Here is a 24,111-nt window from a genome sequence, read left to right as displayed (position 1 = left end):
AGACAATTCACACCTCTTTAACCTGGGGTTACCCCTCTCTCTGGCTCTGTAAAGACTTAATTACCTGCTAATGCTCGCATTCAAAGTATCGTCTTGCATCTTTGACTTTGTCTGTATAAATGTTTCTGGAACCTACCTCTTCATTCACCTGAGGAAGGAGCAGCTCTCCGAAAGCTAGTGATTTGAAACAAACCTGTTGGACTTTAACCTGGTGTTGTCAGACTTCTTACTGTGCTCACCCCAGTCCAACGCCGGCATCTCCACATTATTTCTCCATGTTAGAGGTCTTCCCTGTTTTGAGGTTCGCCCTGTCTGTCCCTGGATCCTGCACACAGTTCAAGTCCCCTCCCATGATGAATCAGTGTGTGTCTATGTCGGGGGGTCCGCCATAGTCTTCTTTACAAACTCTGTGCCGTCCAATTGGGAGCATACACGTTAACAAGGACCACTTCCAAGACATCGCTGAGCATGACCTACCACTCCCCTGGGCCCATAACCATCTTTGTCGTCGTAAACACCATCCTCTTGTTGAGCAGTATGTCTACCCCTCTCCCCCCCCCCCTTAGCTCTTGTCCCGTAGCATGAATGTTACATCTAACCCACAAGATCTTCCTTACCCACAGTCTGTCCTTCTCCCTCAGGTGTGTCACTTGGAGGAGAACCATAGAATTTGTAAAGCGCACAAGTAGGCCATTCGGCCCATCCAGTCTGCACCGACGCTCTGAAAGCGCACCCTACCTAGGCCCACTCCCCACCCTACCCTTGTAAGCCCATAACCCCACCTAACCTGCACATCGTTGGATACGAAAGGGCAATTTAGCATGGCCAATCAACCTAACCTGCACATCTTTGGACTGTGGGAGGAAACTTGGGGAAACCAACACAGACACTGAGAGAAATTGCCAACTCCACACAGACAGTCACCCAAGGCCAGAATTGAACCCGGATCTCTGGCGTTGGTGAGGCAGCAGTGCTAACCACTGTGGCACTTGCTGCTCATTGTGCCACCGTGCTGCCATTAGACTATGTCGACTCTCATGCTTTTCAGCTGGGCAAAGACTCTGGATCTTTTCACTGGGCCGTTGAGTTCCCTGACGTTCCAGGTGACTATTCTTATAGGGGGGTTCTGTCCCCCCCCCCCATCCCGTCCCTCCTCTCCGGCGGGATCAACCATGTTTAGCTTGTGGGTATGACCTTGCACTGAGGTTTACCTTTTGTTAGGGGGCCATCCAAAATGGTTGCGGTCACCGGCTGACCATGAGGCTGGGCCCCTGTGCTCTGGGGTTCCCCTTTGTCCAGGGGCCACCCAACATGGCCGCCAACTATGTTACGCCACGTGGGTGATCCCCTGCACTTCGGGGTTTCCCGTTGTTTGGGGACCCTCCAAAGTGGCTGTTCGCGGTGCCATCTTGTTCGCTGTTGCTATGTGTCGCCTGTTGTAACCAGCCTAGAGCCCTTACCCACCCCGCGCGCCCCTGTCCTTTTGTTTCCCCTATAGTTCTGAACCTTCCCCTCCACCACTGTCTCTCTCCCCCCCCCTCTCCCCCCCCCCCCCCCCCCCCACCCCCCACCCCTCTGCATATACCCTCTCTTATGATGCTTACTCCCCCGTCGCCAGGTGTTCTCTCCCCCTGGGCGATGTGCCACAGCCCCTCATCGCTCGTATCTCTTGGCGCTAGCTTTCCCGCTAGTGTGGAGGCCTCTCTCTCCTGGTGTCTGTCTGACCTCCTCCTTCACCTACTGTTTTCCTTAACATTCCCCTCTTCCTCTTTCTCCCTTTTTCCTGAACCCCACTACCCTCACCCCCTCCTTTCTGTGCCTTCGTTTTTGGCTTCTGAGTGAGGCGGTACCGTCCCGCGCAAATTGTCTTTCAGTCTCTCAGCCTCTCAGGGAGACGGCTTCAACTCTGTTTCTGCTGCTGCTTTCCTAGCCCGTTCTTTTGGATGAACCCGTCTGCTGCATGGGCCGTAAAATAGTGCTCCTTGCCTTGGAAGGCTATCTGCAGTTGCAGGTTCTTGGCTGCCTGGCCCATCGCAAGATTCTCTCCTGGCCTTGGTACCGGTGAGCCCCAACTATCTCTGGCAGGCTTGGGAAGCTATAGCTTCCCACGAGATCTGGGCCACTTAGTCCATGGAGTTCCTGCCTTCGGTTCCCTCCAGCAGTCCCATATTCTGTGGTTATGTCACCTCGATCGGTTCTCTTGGTCTTCCAAATCCCCTTAAGGTTCCTCTGGGTTGCCACCAACCTTGCTATCTCTGCCTCTAGTGCGATGGTCCAGTCACTCTGGACCATGGAGGCCTTTTCCAGCTCTTTGATTGTGCTTCCCTAGCCTCTAGTCAGCTCTCCATTTTGTCAAGAGCCACTAGTGTTTCCTTGACCGCCACCTTGACTGCTGCCTGGATTCCAAGACTTACGTCCTCCTTGAGCTCCTTTAGCTCTCTGGTAACAAACTTCCTCTAGTGAGGAGGAACTGTTTGCACAGTTTTTTGGCCCCTCTCCTTCGGATATGGCCAGGGCTTCCTAACCTTGTGGGTCTGCCGTCTTGCTCACCGGTTTCTTCAGGCTCCTGTTGCTTCTCATTTCCTTGCGGCCTTCGATGCAGCTGTTGTTTGACATTTCGGTTTATATTCCATATCTTTGTTTACAGGTTGAAGAGGGTGATAAGGGGATGCTTTTCTTTTCTCGGTTATGGCGGGCACTTTTTGGTTAAAAGTGTATATTTCCTAGGAGAAGAGCCACCTTCCGTGCATCCGTTCAGCATATCCCCGCCACCGGAAATCACCATTGGAGAAACTGACAGATTGGCCTGGCACTGCAAATGGCAAGAGCGGATAAGTGGCCAGTGAAGGATTGATAGCAATGGCAAGAGCAATGACAAAAGGAAGATTGAGGGGGGAAATAGATTTATTGATGTCACATCTATAATCTTAGCTTATTTGGCTAGACAGCTGGTTGTGATGCAAAGCAAGGCCAGCAATGGGGGTCCAATTCCCATACTGGTTGAGGTTATTCATGAACCTTGCCCCTCGCCTGAGGTGTGGCGATCCTCGGGTTAAATCACCACCAGTCAGCTCTTCCCCTCAAATGGGAAAGCAGCCTATGGTCATCTGGGACTATGGCGACTTTAATCAAGAAATGAATTATGAAGCAATCAAAGCCAAAAATGTGAAACAAATCCAGAAGAAATAATTATCAGGAGAAACAAGATGGCATCCAAACAGTAGTTGAAATATTTGGCTGACACCTGCCAAGTAATTAAATTGTGTAATTGGTGTGATTACCTCACAGTAGACTTTTCCATCACAAATTTATAATGGAAAACATTGTCAGTGGAAAGGTGGTATAAGCAAGAGGTGCATGCAGACATCAAAGTTTCTACTGTAAATAGGGGAAATTTAAAAATCGGTTAGTTACAAACTTTCTATCATGCGATTTAGTTTCCAACATTGTTTCTACAGGTTTTTTGTGATTATCATGGTCATTCACGCAAGAAAAATGTCTTCATGTATGGATGCAGCATAAAGGAGACAGTGTGGCAGACTGATGTCAGTGCTTCCTCTTGTGACCTTCAGGAAGATCTTGGATACAGGGTCAGTATGCACTTTGCGCTCCATCCAATGTACATGATACTTCTAAATTGTCAGTGACAAGTAATTGTAGCTATTGGCAATAGTGGTACTGTAGCTGGAGTAAACATTTTCTTAAATAAAAGATGCCTGTTCTGACCAAAAGATAAGGACCACTTAGTTATGTTGTTATACAGTAATGGTATCTGTTTTTGTGTTTCTTTTTATAATTAGCTATATTCTGCACACAGTTCAAAGATGTGCTGGTTAGGTGGATTGGCCATGCTAAATTGCCCCGTAGTGTCCAAAAGGTTAGATGGCGTTACGGGGGAATGAATCAATGTAGGGCGCCCTATCGGGGCGTCGTTGCAGACTCGATGGGGGTTGAATGGCCGCCTCCTGTACTGTGGGGATTCTATGATAATTGTTTTTGTATTCATCATCTGCACTTAACAGTTATCAGTCCTTCAACATCTCAGGGACGGAGAAAAACGGTAGTAACTACTGGCTTTAATGACCATTCACCTGAGGAAGGAGATGCGCTCTGAAAGCTAGTGACTCGAAACAAGCCGGTTGGACTTTAACATGGTGTTGTAAGACTTCTTACAGTGCCCACCCCTGTCCACGGCCAGCATCTCCACATCATGGCTTTAATGATGGTCATGATCCTTGGGAATCAGTAGATGGCACAGTAAGCCTAATATGTTTATGGCAGTACATGAATCAGTTGTGTTTAGATATCTTCAGCGTTGTTAAGACCCTGCGCAATAGATTGCCTCAAAACTAGAATGGTTGTAATCAGTATAAATTGGCAAGAAGACACCAATACTGATGTTGCATCTGCCCAAGGCCTACCTGCAGCCATCTCAGGGAAATCTTACTCTCCCACGGAGGCAGGAATTCAATAGGTGGGAATGCCACCTATTGGTCAGAAAAGCAGTGGGGAACCCCTGTCAGTTCCATGGGGGAGGCCTGATGGAATTGAAAGCCTTTTAGGCATTTAAGTGGCCACTGTCAGTCCATGATTGAGATGCCTCAGGGTGGAAGTCCCTGGACTTCCCCAGGCAGGCAGCATCTCATACCACCTGGCCAGCAGGAACAGCTGCAGCTCGTGGCACTGCATGTACCAAAGGCCAAGGATCATTGAGGGACCCCAGGCGAACAGTGAGTGAAGGTGGGAAGTGGATTGTGATATAGCGGGGGAAACAGGAGGGGCGGCAGGGGAATCGGAGGCAAAAGCAAGGGGATGAGTTTCGGCCCCCACCCCTGCCTAATGCCAGGTAGCTTAATGGGGCATAAAATATCTGATAGCTATGTGTGGCCTTGCAAGGGTGTGGGAAAGCCAAGCATCCTCCATTTAATCCCTTAGCCGCCACTAAATTGCAGGATAATGTCTTAAACATAGAGTTTTACAGCGCAGAAAGAGACCCTTCAACCCACCATATCTGTACCGGCCAGCAAGCACCTATCCTAATCCCATTTTCCAGCATTTGGCCTGTAGCTTTGTATGCTATGGTGTTTCAAGTGCTCATCTAAATGCGTCTTAAATACTGTGAAGGTTCCCGCTCGAGCCTTTTAGGCAGAGAGTTCCAGATTCCCACCACCCTCTGAGTGAAGAAAGTTTTCCTCAAATCCCTTCTAAATCTTCTGCCCATTACCTTAAATATAGAACCCCTCATTATTGGTCCCTCAACTAGGGGGAAAGTTTTCTTCCTATCTATGTCCTTCATAATTTTGTACACCTCAATTAGGTTCCCCTCTCCGCCTTCTCTGCTCTGAAGAGAACAACTCCAGTCTAACCAGCCTCTTTTCATACCTGAAAAACTCCAGCTCAGACAACATCCCGACGAATCTTCTCTGCACCCTTTTGAGTATGTTCACATCCTTCCGATAGTGTGCCGACTAAAACTGCACACTCCAGAACTCCAGCTGTGGCCTAACGAGCGATTTATACAGCTCCATCATAACTCCCCTACTATTATATTCTATGCCTCAGCTCATAAAGGCAAGTTATCCCATATGCCTTTTTAACCACCATAACTTTTTGCCCTGCTATCTTCAGGGATCTATGTATATGCACTCCAAGGTCCCTCTTGTTCTCTACTTTCGAGCATCCTACCGTTCATTCAATGGTCCCTTGCCTTGTTAGTGCTCCCAAAATATCACCTCACACTTTGCAGGGTTGGTTTCCATTTGCCACTGTTCTGCCCATCTGACCAGCCCATCTATATTGCCCTGTAATCTAAGGCTTTCCTCCTCACTATTTATCACACCGCCAATTTTTGTGTCATCTGTGAACTTACTGATCATATTCCCCACATTGCGATCTTGATCTTAATGTACACTACAAACAGCAAGGGACCCAGCACCTTATCCCTGCGGTACACCACTGGGCACAGGTTTGCAGTCACAAATATAACATTCGACCAACACCCTCGCCTCCTGTCACTAAGCCAATTTTGCATCCAATTGCCAAATTGCCCTGGATCCCATGGGCTGGTACCACCTTGATCAGTCTCCAAAGCAGAACCTTGTCAAAAACCTTGCTGAAGTCCATGTAGACTACATCTACTGTACTTCCCTCAATTAGTCACCACCTCGAATAATTCAATCAAATTTGTTCAACCTGATCTCCCCATGACATAGCCATGCTGACTATCCTTGATTAATAATTGCCTCTCCCAAGTGGAGATTGATTCTGTCCCTCAGAATTTTTTCCAATAATTTCCTTACCACTGGCCTGTAATTACCTGTTTTTCTCTAATCTCCTTGTATAATGGTAATTTGTTAGCTGTCCTCCAGTCCTCTGACACTTCACCTGTGGTCAGAGAGGATTTGAATATTAACGTTAGAGCCCCTGCAATCTCCTCTCTTGCCTCACACAGCAGCCTAGGATACATCTCACCTGGGCCTGGGGATTTATCCACTTTTAAGCCTACTAACACCGGTAACACCAACTCCCTCAAAATAATGAACTTAAATGACATTTAGGTTTAATGCCAGTGGCTGAGACTCTCATGTAAGCCCCTTCTGCCATTCAACTTAATCTGGGGGTGGATTTGCCACCACTGACAGGCAGGGCCTTTCTATGATTAAGTGGACCCAGTCACCATGTTTTTCTCCTGCACCTGGCTGCATTAATTCCAACCCATAGCCTGTTTTATATACATAAATGGAAGTTCTGTTTCCAGTGTAGCTTAAAACAAAATACTGACACTGGAATCTATGTTTTTCTTAATTTTATTGTTGGTTAAACTTGTACCAGAAGTAGAACAAGAACAAAAGTAACAGTCAGGCCACTGGTAGCCACAAAATTGCCTGCATTGTAAGCAAATGGCAAACATGATTGCTGCAAAATTGATAATGACTCCCAATCCCATGCCTCGACAGATGTCTGTAAGTAATTAGACAGCCTGTGCCCTCAATTTACAGACCAGTTCATATTTACTGAACAACAGCTTGCATTTATATAGCACCTTTAATGTAGTAAAATGCCCCAAAATGCTTGGGAGGAGTGTTATTAAAGAAAATTTGACAGTGTGCCACGTAAGGAAATATTAGTCCAGGTGACCCAAAACTTGGTCAAACAAAAGGAGCATCTAATGGGAGGAGAAAAAGAGAGATGGCGAGGTTTGAGGAGTGAATTCCAGGCTTTAGCGCTTAAGCAGCAGTAGAAACAGCTGGATGTCTCAAAGCACTCAGCCAATGAATTCCTTCATGAAGTGTTATTACTGTTGAACTCCAGTAAATAGCAATGTGATGACCAGATATTTTTTTTTTGTGATGGTGCTTGAGGAATAAATATTGGCCAGGACACCAGAAATAACTCCCCTGCTCTTGTCATGCCAAAGATGTTTATTATCAGATTTCTTTGCAAATGTAACAGAATTGGGTTGGTGGTGATCATGGGGTAGGGAATCTACCACCTATCTTTTGGAAGGGGAACCCAATTGAAGTAAAAATTAAGTTGATAAACTCTTCATGTCGTCCTGTCACCACGTTAGCAGTAATCACATGGGCTGGTTATTGAATCACTTGCCTGCAGTCTACATGTTGGGATTCCTTTTCCTTCAGTTTGCCTGCTTTTTCTTAGTCCAGGGTTTTTCAAAGTGTGGGTCGCGATCCGTGGATGGGCCACAAGGGCGGGTGTCCGATGGGTCGCAGTATTTGTGGGTCCGGTCTCAGTGCTGGATTTCCGGGTCCTCCTTGTTACCTGTCATAGGATCACGCTGCTCGCTGCTCTACTGCTCAGGTCTCTAGAGAATGCAAGGTAAAGTTTTAGTTGAAGGATTTTATTTTGTAAATATCTCCCGAGCTTTCCTCATGGTCAAGCAGGGGATTTAGCTGCTTAAAGCCGACAGCTTTATTTAACAAGTAATAATTTTCGGTTTTGATCCAGTCAGAAGTACACATTATCATTCTGTCGTAAGTGACCCGTGATATTGTGCTGAAGACACACGAGCAGTGAGGTTTTCACCCTGAGCACTAGCTGATATTTATCTGGGATTTGCAGCTTGGATAGATATTTTAATTATTCTCAGCTGTTACTGGGAGCTAAGTTGTGCATCAACTTGTAGTTCAGAGCCAGAGATGGCCATTAGTGAGAGAATAATGGTCTCAATAAAAGGATGACACTTCATTTCCATTCCCTCCAGTTTAAGTTGGAAGAATTAACTTTTAACATGCAACATGTACAGACAGGGTGAGAATTTGTAAACCTTTTCAGTCCAGGGTTCGGAAGGTTGGAATGTAGGAACAGAAATTAACTATTTGTTCAGCATGTTTTTCCTTGCCTTGCTCCCTATTGCATTTGATGGTGGTGGTCCTGGCATCAAAATCAAATATCGCATGGTCAGGAAACCGCTCAGTCTGAGGCTGTTCAGGACATCGACCAAGTTCTCCATGGACATACTTAACGATTTCCTGTTTGCTGATGACCCGAGTCGCACATGCAATGTAGCATGGACTAGTTCTCCACTGCATGTGACAACTTTGGCTTTATAATCAATACTAAGAAAACTGAAGTAGCATAGAAATTTGTTCCAGGAAAGCCCTACCTTGATTCCAAAGTTCCAGTCTATGACCAGAATCTGTCAACAGTCGATAAGTTCACTTATCTCAGCAGCACAGTCTCCCCCGCAGTCTCTATCAATGAAGAGTCATATGTAAGCATTACCAAAGCAAGCATAACTTTCTGCAGACTTCAAACACCAAGATTGAAAAGGAGTAAGTCTGTTTTAACAAACTGAAAATCCATAGAGCAATAGTCCTGCCCCTTTTGCCCAATAGATGTGAGAATTGAGCTGTATACCAGCAACATACCAAGAAACTCTTGGATGACAGGGTTGACAGAACCCGCTTACATATCTGCAATTCATAGAATCCCTACAGTGCAGAAGGAGGCCACTCGGCCCATCGACACAGCACCCTACTTTAGCCCACGCCTCCACCCTGTCACTAAGAGGCATATTAGCATAGCCAATCCACATAGCCCACACATCTATGGACTGTGGGAGGAAACTGGAGAACCCGAAGGAAACCCATGCAGACATGAAGAAAAAGTGCAAACTCTACACACAGTCACCTGAGGCCAGAATTGAACCCTTATCCCTGGAGCAGCGAAACAGCAGTTCTAAGCACTGTGCCACCAATTTGCTTATTCTACCTAAATACAAAGTTAGCTACTTATGATAATGTTATTGTTTACAGCAGCAGGGTGTGGTAGAAGGGTATCATCAGCAGACAAAATCAAAATGTTAATTTTGTTTGGTGGAGCTAAATTTTGCGCTATATTTTCCTGTGTTTTGACTATTTAGACTCTGCCAAAGGTACTGAACCAAATTGCACCAGCATTCTGCATGAGCAGTTGTAGTTTTGTGGTGGAAAAGTCCAAAGAATCCACAGCACGGGTCGTCGTGTGGCGTGAAATTGGTGTGACGAGGAGTTATACCATGGAAAGCACATACTGTGGCTGCGATCAGGGCAAGTACAAGGTAAAATAAAAGCTAAACTAAATTTCACTCCTTGAAAGTAAAATTAGGTGAGGTCACTTTGAAGTTTGCAGGCTGATTACCTGTCCTTTGAAGAAGCGTTCCAATTTTCCTCCTATTAATTTTGCACAATCCACCAGATTCCTACACAAGTGGCAAAGTTGAAAATAACCCTGAAATCTCTAACGTCATTCAGAACATTCAAAGTCAAATAAGAAAATATATACCATTACATGGAGGAGCTCTTCGAACACTGTGGTTCTTGTATTTGATTTCTCCTCCACCTTTCAGGAATGCATTCTCCCTGATCAACTTGAAAATTGATTACTCTTAATTATGGTCTACATATATTTAAATAATCCTGAGATATTTAAATCAGAAGTGATGTGATTTTCTTTGACTGTTAGATTATCCCCCCTTCACTTTGTTCCATATGAATTTATGAAAATCTGTATTTTATGATGAAGTAATAGTTCACAAAATGCTTATTTGTTTTGTTGTCCCACAATTTATCTTGAAAGTTATCAGAAAATTTGAGCAAAAAATGTTTACTGGAGATTATTTATATTTTTAAGCAATTTCCTGCTTTCTTCACCCCCAATCAGCAGCCATTCGTCCCCATTCACCAGCCATTCACCCCCATTCAGCAGCCATTCATCCCCATTCACCAACCATTCGCCCCATTCACCAGCCATTCACCCCCATTTACCAGCCATTCACCCCCATTTACCAGCCATTCGCCCCCATTTAGCAGCCATTCGCCCCCATTTAGCAGCCATTCGCCCCCATTTAGCAGCCATTCGCCCCCATTCACCAGCCATTCGCCCCCATTCACCAGCCATTCGCCCCCATTCACCAGCCATTCGCCCCCATTCACCAGCCATTCGCCCCCATTCACCAGCCATTTGCCCCATTCACCAGCCATTCGCCCCATTCACCAGCCATTCGCCCCCATTCACCAGCCATTCGCCCCCATTCACCAGCCATTCGCCCCCATTCACCCCCATTCACCAGCCATTCACCCCCATTCACCAGCATTCAATGTAAAATCATAATTGGTAAATAAAACAATTATAGATTTAAATTGTTTATGATATATCAGTTGAAACAAAGTAGAAAAGTCGTTTCTGCTCGGCTAACGTTCAGTTCCTTTAAACTTTGAAGTATCTGCACACAGCATTCGTAACAAGATAGATGAATTGATGAAGAGAGTAGGAATAAATGGGTATGATCTGATAGCTATTACAGAGGTGTGGCTGCAAGGTGACAGGCTAGGAACTTGATATTTAAGGTTTTTTGACATTTAAAAGAATAGGAAGAAAGGAAAAGAGGTGCTGTAGCCCTGTTAGTAAGGATTACGTCAGTACAGTAGTGACAACTGATCTTGGTTTATCATAGAATTTACGGTGCAAAAGGAGGCCATTCGGCCCATCGAGTCGGCACCGGCTCTTGGAAAGAGCACCCTACCCAAGGTCAACACCTCCACCCAATACTAAGGGCAATTTTGGACACTAAGGGCAATTTATCATGGCCAATCCACCTAACCTGCACATCTTTGGACTGTGGGAGGAAACCGGAGCACCCGGAGGAAACCCACGCACACACTGGGAGGATGTGCAGACTCCACACAGACAGTGACCCATGCCGGAATCGAACCTGGGACCCTGGAGCTGTGAAGCAATTGTGCTATCCACAATGCTACCATGCTGCTTTGGAGGATCAAGATGTAGAATCCATTTGGGAGGAAATAAGAAATAGCAAGAGAAATAAAGCACTGGTGGGAAAAGCTTCTAGGCCTCTTAACAGTAAATACTAAGAAAAAAGGGAGCTTATAAGAAAGGTACTGCAATGATGTTCGCTAATTTCAATCTTCATATAGCTTGGACAAATCAAGTTGGCAAAGGTAGCCTTGTGAATGAGTTCATAGATTGTGTCCAGGAAAGGTTCTTAGAAAAGCGCATTGTGGAACCATCCAGGAAACAGGCTATTTTGGACCTTGTCATATGTAATGAGACAGGATTAATTATCTCATAGTAAGGCAATCATAATATGATTTTACATTCAGTCTGAGAATGAAAACCTTGGATCTGAAACCCGTCGTAAACTTAAATAAAGGTGATTACAAATGTATAAAGACAAAGTTGCCTAAACTGGACTGAGAAAATAGGTTGAAATGAGATGATAGGTAAGCTGTGGCAGACATTAAGGAAGTTAAGAATGGTATCAAATTGAAAGAAAAAACATATGCTGTGAATATTGGTCATGATGTGGAGATGCCGGCATTGGACTGGGGTGAGCACAGTAAGAAGTCTTACAACACGTTAAAGTCCAACAGGTTTGTTTCATCCAACCGATGTCCTAGAGCTGTTGGGGAGAGTTTAAACTAATGTGGCAGGGGGATGGGAACCGATGCAGGAAGTTGGAAGGTAGTAAAACAGGGACAGAAATAAAGGGCAGTAAGGGGGAAAGTGTAAGGCAGAGAAGGCATAGTCAAAAATCAAAAAGGGCGACAGTACAAGGTACAGTGACTGAGGGGAGCTCAGTGAATAGGACCAGGAATACTAAAAGAAATAAAACAGGAAGTGTAAACATTAATGGTAAGCGACGCGGCAGGTTGTTACAGGAATATATGGGTTCGACGACGAGGAAAATTAGGAGAAAGGTTAAGAGGAAATATAACTTAGGAGAGGTTACTGATCGAGGTGTAAAGATTCAGAACAGAGGTATAAAAGCCAACATAAGTGTACTTTACCTGAATGCTTGTAGTATTCGGAATAAGGTAAATGAGTTGATGGCGCAAATCATCGTGAATTACTATGATTTAGTGGCCATTACTGAAACATGGTTAAAGGATGGTCACGACTGGGAGTTAAATATCCGAGGGTATCACACCTTTCGGAAGGACAGAGTGGATGGTAAGGGAGGTGGTGTAGCTCTGTTATTTAAGGATGACATCCGGGCAACAGTAAGGGATGACATCGGTGCTATGGAGGATAAGGTTGAATCCATTTGGGTGGAAATCAGGAATAGTAAGGCGAAAAAGTCACTGAAAGGAGTAATCTATAGGCCACCAAATAGTAACATTATGGTGGGGCAGGCATTAAACAAAGAAATAACAGATGCATGTAGAAATGGTACAGCAGTTATCATGGGGGATTTTAATCTACATGTTGATTGGTTTAACCAGGTCGGTCAAGGCAGCCTTGAGGAGGGGTTTATCGAATGTATCCACGATAGTTTCCTAGAACAGTATGTAATGGAACCTACGAGGGAACAAGCGGTCCTAGATCTGGTCCTGTGTAATGAGACAGGATTGATTCAGGATCTCATAGTTAGGGATCCTCTCGGAAGGAGCGATCACAATATGGTGGAATTTAAAATACAGATGGAGGGTGAGATGGTCAAATTAAGCACTAGTGTTTTGTGCTTAAACAAAGGCGATTACAATTGGATGAGAGAAGAACTAGCTAAGGTAGACTGGGAGCAAAGACTTTATAGTGAAACATTTGAGAAAAAGTGGAGAACCTTCCAAGTGATTTTTCATAGTGCTCAGCAAAGGTTTATACCAACAAAAAGGAAGGGCGGTAAAAAGAGGGAAAATCGACCGTGGATATCTAAGGAAATAAGGGAGAGTATCAAATTGAAGGAAAAAACATACAAAGTAGCAAAGATCAGTGGGAGACTAGAGGACTGGGAAATCTTTAGGGGGCAACAGAAAGCTACTAAAAAAGCTATAAAGAAGAGTAAGATAGATTATGAGAGTAAACTTTCTCAGAATATAAAAACAGATAGTAAAGGTTTCTACAAATACATAAAACAAAAAAGAGTGGCTAAGGTAAATATTGGTCCTTTAGAGGATGAGAAGGGAGATTTAGTAATGGGAGATGAGGAAATGGCTGAGGAACTGAACAGATTTTTTGGGTCGGTCTTCACAGTGGAAGACACAAATAACATGCCAGTGACTGATGGAACTGAGGCTATGACAGGTGAGGACCTTGAGAGGATTGTTATCACCAAGGAGGTAGTGATGGGCAAGCTAATGGGGCTAAAGGTAGACAAGTCTCCTGGACCTGATGGAATGCATCCCAGAGTGCTAAAAGAGATGGCTAGGGAAATTGCAAATGCACTAGTGATAATTTACCAAAATTCACTAGACTCTGGGGTGGTCCCGGCGGATTGGAAATTAGCAAACGTGACACCACTGTTTAAAAAAGGAGGTAGGCAGAAAGCAGGTAATTATAGGCCAGTGAGCTTAACTTCGGTAGTAGGGAAGATGCTGGAATCTATCATCAAGGAAGAAATAGCGAGGCATCTGGATGGAAATTGTCCCATTGGACAGATGCAGCATGGGTTCATAAAGGGCAGGTCGTGCCTAACTAATTTAGTGGAATTTTTTGAGGGCATTAACAGTGCGGTAGATAACGGGGAGCCAATGGATGTGGTATATCTGGATTTCCAGAAAGCCTTTGACAAGGTGCCACACAAAAGGTTGTTGCATAAGATAAAGATGCATGGCATTAAGGGGAAAGTAGTAGCATGGATAGAGGATTGGTTAATTAATAGAAAGCAAAGAGTGGGGATTAATGGGTGTTTCTCTGGTTGGCAATCAGTAGCTAGTGGTGTCCCTCAGGGATCAGTGTTGGGCCCACAACTGTTCACAATTTACATAGATGATTTGGAGTTGGGGACCAAGGGCAATGTGTCCAGGTTTGCAGACGACAGTAAGATAAGTGGTAAAGCAAAAAGTGCAGAGGATACTGGAAGTCTGCAGAGGGATTTGGATAGGCTAAGTGAATGGGCTAGGGTCTGGCAGATGGAATACAATGTTGATAAATGTGAGGTTATCCATTTTGGTAGGAATAACAGCAAAAGGGATTATTATTTAAATGATAAAATATTAAAACATGCTGCTGTGCAGAGAGACCTGGGTGTGCTAGTGCATGAGTCGCAAAAAGTTGGTTTTCAGGTGCAACAGGTGATTAAGAAGGCAAATGGAATTTTGTCCTTCATTGCGAGAGGGATGGAGTTTAAGACTAGGGAGGTTCTGCTGCAATTGTATAAGGTGTTAGTGAGGCCACACCTGGAGTATTGTGTTCAGTTTTGGTCTCCTTACTTGAGAAAGGACGTACTGGCACTGGAGGGTGTGCAGAGGAGATTCACTAGGTTAATCCCAGAGCTGAAGGGGTTGGATTACGAGGAGAGGTTGAGTCGACTGGGTCTGTACTAGTTGGAATTTAGAAGGATGAGGGGGGATCTTATAGAAACATATAAGATTATGAAGGGAATAGATAGGATAGATGCGGGCAGGTTGTTTCCACTGGCGGGTGAAAGCAGAACTAGGGGGCATAGCCTCAAAATAAGGGGAAGTAGATTTAGGACTGAGTTTAGGAGGAACTTCTTCACCCAAAGGGTTGTGAATCTATGGAATTCCTTGCTCAGTGAAGCAGTAGAGGCTCATTCATTAAATGTTTTTAAGATAAAGATAGATAGTTTTTTGAAGAATAAAGGGATTAAGGGTTATGGTGTTCGGGCCGGAAAGTGGAGCTGAGTCCACAAAAGATCAGCCATGATCTCATTGAATGGTGGAGCAGGCTCGAGGGGCCAGATGGCCTACTCCTGCTCCTAGTTCTTATGTTTCAAATCACTCGCTTTCGGAGCGCTGCTCCTTCCTCAGGTGAATGAAGAGGTATGTTCCAGAAACATATAATTTGACAAATTCAAAGATGCCAGACAATGCTTGGAATGCAAGCATTAGCAGGTGATTAAATCTTTACAGATCCAGAGATGGGGTAACCCCAGGTTAAAGAGGTGTGAATTGTGTCAAGCCAGGACAGTTGGTAGGATTTTGCAGGCCAGATGGTGGGGGATGAATGTAATGCGACATGAATCCCAGGTCCCGATTGAGGCCGCACCCATGTGCGGAACTTGGCTATAAGTTTCTGCTCGGCGATTCTGCATTGTCGCGCGTCCTGAAGGCCACCTTGGAGAACGCTTACCTGGAGATCAGAGGCTGAATGCCCTTGACTGCTGAAGTGTTTCCCGAATGGAAGGGAACATTCCTGCCTGGTGATTGTCGCGCGATGTCCGTTCATTCGTTGTTGCAGCGTCTGCATGGTCTCGCCAATGTACCATGCTTCGGGACATCCTTTCCTGCAGCGTATGAGGTAGACCACGTTGGGCGAGTCGCACGAGTATGTACCGCGTACCTGGCGGGTGGTGTACTCACGTGTAATGGTGGTATCCATGTCGATGATCTGGCACGTCTTGCAGAGATTGCCATGGCAGGATTGTGTGGTGTCGTGGTCACTGTTCTGAAGGCTGGGTAGTTTTGCTGCAAACAATGGTTTGTTTGAAGTTGCACAGTTGTTTGAAGGCAAGTAGTGGGGGTGTGGGGATGACCTTGGCAAGATGTTCGTCTTCATCGATGACGTGTTGAAGGCTGTGAAGAAGATGTCGTAGTTTCTCCGCTCCGGGAAAGTACTGGACGACGAAGGGTATTCTGTCGGTTGTGTCCCGTGTTTGTCTTCTGAGGAGGTTAGTGCGGTTTTTTGCTGTGGCGCGTTGGAACTGTCGATCGATGAGTCGAGCGCCATATCCCATTCGTACGAGGGCATCTTTCAACGTCTGTAGATGTCTGTTACGCTCCTCCTTGTCTGAGCAGATCCTGTGTATACTGAGAGCTTGTCCATAGCCGATAGCTTCTTTTAATGTGTTTAGGGTGGAAGCTGGAGAAGTGCAGCATTGTGAGGTTATCCGTGGGCTTGCGGTAAAGCAAAGTGCTGAGGTGACCATCCTTGATGGAGACGAGTGTGTCCAAGAATGCCACTGATTTTGGAGAGTAGTCCATGGTGAGTCTGATGGTTGGATGGAACTCATTGATGTCATCGTGTAGTCGTTTCAGTGATTCTTCGCCATGGGTCCAAAGGAAAAAAAGTGTCTTCAGTGTATCTAGTGTATAACGTCGGTTGAAGGTCCTGTGCGGTGAGGATCTCCAGGAAGATCGCGCATATAGACACTGACATTAAGTTTCGACAAAGATGCAAGAAAGCAGACAAGATCCCGAAAGGGCTACAGATCACAAACCCACTCAAGTTGACCTACAACACAGCCTACGCTGAGAAACTCTGCCGTCGCACCACTCTCACACTCCTCAACCACCTCGTACGCCATCTCTACAGCAGACGACGCAACCTGGAAACCAAGATAGAGGCCATATTCTCAACTTTGGCTCAGGACGCAGCAGACCAGCTGTGGAACACCGCCAAACAGATGAGACAACGATACTATGCCACCTATATGCACACCAAGAACAGGAAGCTTGAGAAACTCGGCATCACCACCAGCAGCAACCAAGCCATCCTGGTACCACAGTAGAAAACAATACAGGAAAATCTATTGTCAACTTGTCGGACTACACCCTTCAACCAGACGAAAACTAATTCCTCAGCAGAGGGCTCAATTTCTGCACCACCACCAAAATGGACCCCATCAGTCTCGCGGCAGACACGGAGGAATTCATCAGGCGAATGAGGCTCCGGGAATTCTTCCACAGACCCCAAGAGGCCAACAGCGAACCCAAGCAGACTACCAATGAACCGGAACAGCAGACCGAGAGATCTTCGGTGTGGCAACCGAAGAGGAAAGAATCGAATTGGACCCCTCCAGAAGGCCGCTGCCCCAGACTCGACATGTATGCTCAAGCCGTCAGGAGTCGCGTCAATGCCAGATTCATCAGTCGCATTCATAAGTCAGCCCCGAACGTCACCCAACCACAACGCAATGCCATCCGCGCTCACAAGACCAATCGCAGCATCGTCATCAAACCAGCAGACAAAGGAGGAGCCACTGTCATACTGAACAGAACGGACTACTGCAAAGAAGTATACCGACAACTCAACAACCAAGAACATCACAGACAGTTACCCGCAGATCCGGCCAAGGAACACATCCGCCAACTCAACAGATGGATCCAGATCTTCAGAGCACCCTACGTGCTCTCATCCCATGTACTCCCCGCTTTGGAGATCTCTACTGCCTCCCAAAAATACACAAGGCCAACACACCAGGCCGTCCTATCGTTTCAGGCAATGGGACCCTGTGTGAGAACCTCTCTGGCTACATCGAGGGCATCTAGAAACCAATCGTACAAGGTACGCCCAGCTTCTGTCGCGACACGACTGGCGTCCTACAGAAACTCAGCACCTATGGACCAGTTGTACCAGGAACATTCCTCATCACAATGTACGTCTCGGCACTCTACACCAGCATCCCCCATGATGACGGCATTGCTGCAACAACCTCAGTACTCAACACCGACAACTGCCAATCTCCAGACGCAATTCTGCAACTCATCCGCTTCATTCTGGATCACAACGTCTTCACCTTCGACAACAAGTTCTTCATCCAGATGCACGGAACAGCCATGGGGACCAAATTCGCACCCCAATACGGCAACATCTTCATGCACAAGTTTGAACTAGACCTACTCACCGCACAGGACCTTCAACCGACGTTATACACCAGATACATCAATGACATTTTTTTCCTTTGGACCCACGACGAAGAATCACTGAAACGACTACACGATGACATCAATAAGTTCCATCCAACCATCAGACTCACCATGAACTTCTCTCCCAAATCAGTTGCATTCTTGGACACACTTGTCTCCATCAAGGACGGTCACCTCAGCACTTCGCTTTACTGCAAGCCCACGGATAACCTCACGATGCTCCACTTGTCCAGCTTCCACCCTAAACACATTAAAGAAGCCACCCCTATGGACAAGCTCTCCGTATACACAGGATCTGCTCAGACGAGGAGGAGCGTAACAGACATCTACAGACGTTGAAAGATGCCCTCGTACGAACGGGATATGGCGCTCGACTCATCGATCGACAGTTCCAATGCACCACAGCAAAAAACCGCACCGACCTCTTCAGAAGACAAACACGGGACACAACCGACAGAATACCCTTCGTCGTCCAGTACTTTCCCGGAGCGGAGAAACTACGACATCTTCTTCACAGCCTTCAACACGTCACCGATGAAGATGAACATCTTGCCACGGTCATCCCCACACCCCCACTACTTGCCTTGAAACAACTGCGCAACCTCAAACAAACCATTGTTTGCAGCAAACTACCCAGCCTTCAGAACAGTGACCACGACACCACACAACCCTGCCATGGCAATCTCTGCAAGACATGCCAGATCTTCGACATGGATACCACCATTACACGTGAGAACACCACCTGCCAGGTACGCGGTACATACTCGTGCGACTCGGCCAACGTTGTCTACCGCATACGCTGCAGGAAAGGATGTCCCGAAGTGTGGTACATTGGCGAGACCATGCAGACGCTGCGACAACGAATGAACGGACATCGCGCGACAATCACCAGGCAGGAATGTTCCCTTCCAGTCGGGGAACACTTCAGCAGTCAAGGGCATTCAGCCTCTGATCTCCAGGTAAGCGTTCTCCAAGGTGGCCTTAAGGACGCGCGACAACGCAGAATTGCCGAGCAGAAACTTACAGCCAAGTTCCGCACACATGAGTGCGGCTACAACCGGGACCTGGGATTCATGTCACATTACATTCATCCCCCACCATCTGGCCTGCAAAATCCTACCAACTGTCCTGGCTTGACACAATTCACACTTCTTTAACCTGGGGTTACCACATCTCTGGATCTGTAAAGATTTAATCACCTGCTAATGCTCGCATTCCAAGCATTGTCTGGCATCTTTCAATTTGTCTATATATATATAAATATATATATATATATATATATGTTTCTGGAACATATCTCTTCATTCACCTGAGGAAGGACCAGCTCTCCGAAAGCTAGTGATTCGAAACAAACCTGTTGGACTTTAACCTGGTGTTGTAAGACTTCTTACTGTGAATATTAGTGGTAGACCAGAGGATGGGAAACTTAGCTCATGGTCATAATCATGGCAGGACAGGTGATGCGCTTCAGGACAAGCACGTCTGCAGTAAATGTCTGAGGAGCATCGGCTCGGAGCCATTGAGCTGGAGGCTGAGCAGCGGTCACTGGGACACATCAGGGAGGGAGAGAGTACCTGAATGCTTTACTTCAGGAGGCGGTCACACCCCGAGGATATATTCTGCCGGTTTGAAAAGTGGTCAGGGACAGGTATGTGACTACAGCTGAGGCAGGTAAGGGGACCCAAAGAGCAGGAGTGTCAACCTCTGAAATTGTCCAACAGTTTTGAGATTTTTTCAGCTTGCTTGGATGAGAGTGGGAGCTGCAAGGTGGATGGCCTGACTGACTATGACACTATTGTACAGGAAGTCTTTCAAATGGGGCCCACCCAGTGCCATGGTTCAGGACATCTGCCCCGAGCTGGAGAGGAACTTGCAGTGTGAGGGGGGGGGGGGGGGGGGGCGCAGATCCTATTGTTGTGGTCCTCGTAGGTACCAACAACATAGATACTCTTCGGAAGTGATTATTATAATTTATTTATCTGGGTAGATAGGGATTTAGATTTCTGGTCCAGCATTGTCTAGAGAGAGATACCTACTGAATAATGCATTAAGTAAAGCCTTTTGCAGGGTGCTGCTGCTGGCATCTCTGGGTTCCTGGCCCAGAATTCACCCCAGCATTGGGACTGGGACCCAAATCTGGGTTATAGAACATACAGTGCAGAAGGAGGTCATTCGGTCCATCGAGTCTGCACCACCCACTGAAACCCTCACGTTCACCCTATCCCCGTAACCCAATAACCCCTCCTAACCTTTTTGGTCACTAAGGGCAATTTATCATGGCCTATCCACCTAACCTGCACATCTTTGGACTGTGGGAGGAAACCAGAGCACCCGGAGGAAACCCATGCAGACACGGGGAGAACGTGCTGACTCCGCACAGACAGTGACCCAGCAGGGAATCGAACCTGGGACCCTGGCACTGTGAAGCCACAGTGCTATCCACTTGTGCTACCGTGCTGCCCTAAGAGTCTAAACCAGAAGGTTTATAATATGCACAGATATTAAATAAAAATAGATTGAGGGACGTAGAAGTTGGAAAAAAACACTAATTGTTTTTTGTGAATCCCCAACAATAAATCAGTGTCAGAAGTTTTTTAGCCATATTAAAGACATCCCGCTGAAAATTCACTGCTACTAACATGGACAAGTCCTAATATCCTCTGGCATATTTAGTGGGTACCTATATTGTATTCACTAGAAACTCATGTCCGACCATGTATGTGAACATAGGCTCTCTTTGTGAGATACTGATATAACAAAGCTTCTGCAGGAAGAGGACAGTGCGAACACCAATTTCATGATTTCCGCACATATTGCAAATGCTGACATCTGCTGTCTGATTCACTCTTTCATAATAGTGAACGCTGATAGCTTTGGTGTTATTTTGATCACGTGATTCAGGTTATTATTTTTCCACGAACCTGCCAACATAATTGATGCGATGTATTGGAAAAGTTTCTGGGTGTCATTTGTGGCAGGTTTTGCTGGGAATTTCCTACCGGCTCGGCCAGCGAGTTCTCCACGGCTGTCTAACCACACTAAGTCACTTTTTTTGGCTCTGGGGAGTTTCTCACCGGTTTAGCCAACACTTGGATTTATTTTCACCACCGGAGAGCTGAACTGACTGGCCAGACCGGCTCCTCTAAGATCTGGCTGCTATTTTGAAAGGGTGCCACGATCTCTATATAAGCTTGAGGGTCCCCCACACCCCCAACCCTTGGATAATGTCACACCCCACACACGCAGCAGGCATTACCCCACACTCCACAACCGAGGACACCCCGCTATGGGGTACCTGCAGGCACCCCCACACTCCCTTATAGGCGCCCCTCCCCTTCGAGGACCTCCGCCCTTCACCCCCCTCCCCCCCCCCCCCACCCTTCATACACCCTCCACTGTCCTTTTGTGGGCATGCCCTGATCCTTGGCAGTGTTGCCCTGGCATCTAGGCGCCCTGGCACCTGGGAGTGCACTTGCTGGCTTTGTGGTGCCACCTGGGCACATTGGAATGTCAGGTTGGTGGTGCCAGTCGAGCAGTGAGTGCCATGACGCCCGTGTTCTAGGGAGAGAGCCAGTGGGCCAGCCTGCCCTATCCCTGACCACTGAAGGGCCTCCGAATGCCCGGCAGACCCCCCAGGGTGGTGTTCAGCCTGGTCCATGTTTGTGTGGACCAGTACTGAAAGGTGCCTAGCTGAGGCCACGTCGCTCTCTCTTTGTGTATATCATCCATTTATCTTTCACAATCAAGCTAATAAGATGAGAATTTTAAACGGCTTTGTAAATAAATAAATCATCTGCCTTCACCTCTAAGTGTATTTAACTTTTCTCTTTTGCTACGAAGATCAGCTGATTGACGACGTGATTCCAAAAAGAAAACAAGATAATATAGAATGAAGTGAATGGGCAGTAGATATTACTTCTGTGATCAAAGAGTGTTCATTATGTTTGAAATTCTCCCCCCCCCCCCCCCCCAAACCCCGTCAGTAAATGCAATTTTCCATAACTTAAAAGTCAGCTTATATTCAAGAAACCAGGATAATGTATACTGTGCAATACAAATAGTCGTTTTGGAGTACAGAATGGGAGTATTGCTCAAAAAATATATATTTTGTCGAAGCTTTTCATTTTGCTCTCATCAGGACAATCACAAGAATACCAATGTCAGGGGAAATGGCAACTTTATGTAGAAGAGAGTTAAATTTGACTCTGGTAGAGGGTTTGCCATGGAGAATGCACCAGTTGACCTTTAGCTGACCGTTAACTGCCAAGTTTCGCTTGAAATTTAAACCAGGCACTTGACTCTGGTCAAGGCAATGTATGTGGAATGAATCCGCAAATGGCTATCTCTTAGCTTATTTAGCTGAAGCAGGCAGAATTTGTGTACATGTTCTTTCTGGTTACAAAGAACAGTGCCCTGTGTATTAATATGTGTAGCTTGCTTCCAGTGCACGGAACTGTGCCACACTGCGAGCCTGACTGACAATCTTAAATATGCTGTCAGTGTCATTTTTAAAACACTGAGAATTATTTAGAAAATGTTGTCCAATTGCAGGATCACACCTAATGTTGGGCACTGTGTTTAGAGCTTTGCAAGCACGGACTGGCTGGTTGGATACAGTCTGTACTTTGCGAGCAGCAGAAGGGCCATGCTGTTTGATACAATATGCGTCAGTCTTTGAGATGGACGACCTACATACCTAGCATCACACTGGCACTGAGATTCATATACCACGTTGCACATGTGGTATATGAATTTCACAGGCCTGCTGAGTATTTCCAGAACATTTTTATATCAGATTTCCACCAACTGCAGTATTTTGCTTTTATGCATATGTCAAAGTTATATAAATAGTACATCCAGTGAATATCTCTTGTCTGCCAAAAAAAAAGAAATTAAGCCATGGGAACATGCTGCCTTTTGAAGACTAATAAAATATTTAAAAGATCCAGATGCCGTAGATATTGGCGTGTAAGTCAATACTTGAATCCTCAAAAAATCCTTTGAGAAACGGGTCAAGTATAAATGTGAACCGTTCTTAGGTAAGTGGTTGTCATGTTTGTCATTCGCCATGCAGGGTCTGCTCTGTATGGGCATTTCATAAACTCCTGTGTATCTTCGCAACACTGCCTATATCGCCTACTTGACCCCTTGTATCCAGTTATCAAACACTTGGTCAGAGAGCTAGGTTTTGAAGAGTATCTTAAAGCAGGAAAGTGGGGTAGAGAAGCAAGAGGTGTTGTGGATTCCAGAGTTCAGGGCCTTGGCAGCTGAAGACACTGCCACTAATGGTGGCACGATTAGAATCAGGGAAGCTCAAGAGGCCAGAATTAGATGAGTGCAAATATTCTGGAGTGTTAGAGTTTATAGAGTAGGGAAGGGCGAACCATGGAGGGAGTTGAAAAGAACGATAAGAATTCTAAAATCAAGATGTTGCTTGACTGGAAGCCCAGGATGGTTAGAAAACACGGTTGATATGTGAATAGGACTTGGTGGGAGTTAGGACACAAGTAGCAGAGATTTTGGATGACCTTTCATTTACAGAGGGTAGAATGTGGAAGACAAGTCAGGGGTCCGTTGGAAGAGTTAAGTCTACAGATCACAGAGGTGCATTTGAAGGTTTCAACAACAACTGAACAGAGGCAAGGGCATTGATACAGAAGTGAAAAAGGCGATTTAGTGATGTCGTGAACATGGAGTCGGAAGCACAACTTTGGCTTAGTTATGATACCAAATTTGCAAATGGTTTCTGTTTAGTCTCTAGATATGTTTCGTTCTGTGATCGGAATGTTGACAGGGGTTTGAGGATTGTCCAAATTCATTTTTCAAACCCTTCACTCTTTATTTACAGCAACTTGGACCTCTTGGTTAGAACTTATCCTTCTTCCAGATCTCTCCTCTCGCTCTCCTCTCCCTCTTCTCAGCCATGTGATATAATGTCATTATTACATCAGAATCGTGTATGCTTCTGATGGTAACCATGTACTCTACAAGGCGGTTGCCAGGGAGAGGGATTGAGTCAGTAGGTGGGGAACAGAATTTGGAG

At 45.9% G+C, this 24,111-nt stretch overlaps 1 protein-coding gene across 10 annotated transcripts in view; it reads left to right on the top strand.

Annotated features, from left to right (window-relative positions):
• The window catches only part of agtpbp1 (ATP/GTP binding carboxypeptidase 1), a 462,243-nt gene that overhangs the window by 328,514 nt on the left and 109,618 nt on the right, over window positions 1-24,111 (top strand). For all 10 annotated transcript variants that reach the window (XM_072516701.1, XM_072516698.1, XM_072516700.1 and 7 more), the window contains 2 exons: window positions 3,459-3,590; window positions 9,383-9,559. In XM_072516701.1, coding sequence (XP_072372802.1) covers window positions 3,459-3,590; window positions 9,383-9,559 — 309 coding nt within the window. The remainder of the gene's footprint in view (window positions 1-3,458; window positions 3,591-9,382; window positions 9,560-24,111) is intronic.

The sequence above is a fragment of the Scyliorhinus torazame genome, chromosome 9 (assembly GCF_047496885.1).
Source record: "Scyliorhinus torazame isolate Kashiwa2021f chromosome 9, sScyTor2.1, whole genome shotgun sequence".
Lineage (NCBI taxonomy): Eukaryota > Metazoa > Chordata > Chondrichthyes > Carcharhiniformes > Scyliorhinidae > Scyliorhinus > Scyliorhinus torazame.
The sequence above is the reverse complement of the archived record's forward strand: the minus strand, read 5'-3'. Positions and strand labels throughout refer to the sequence as shown.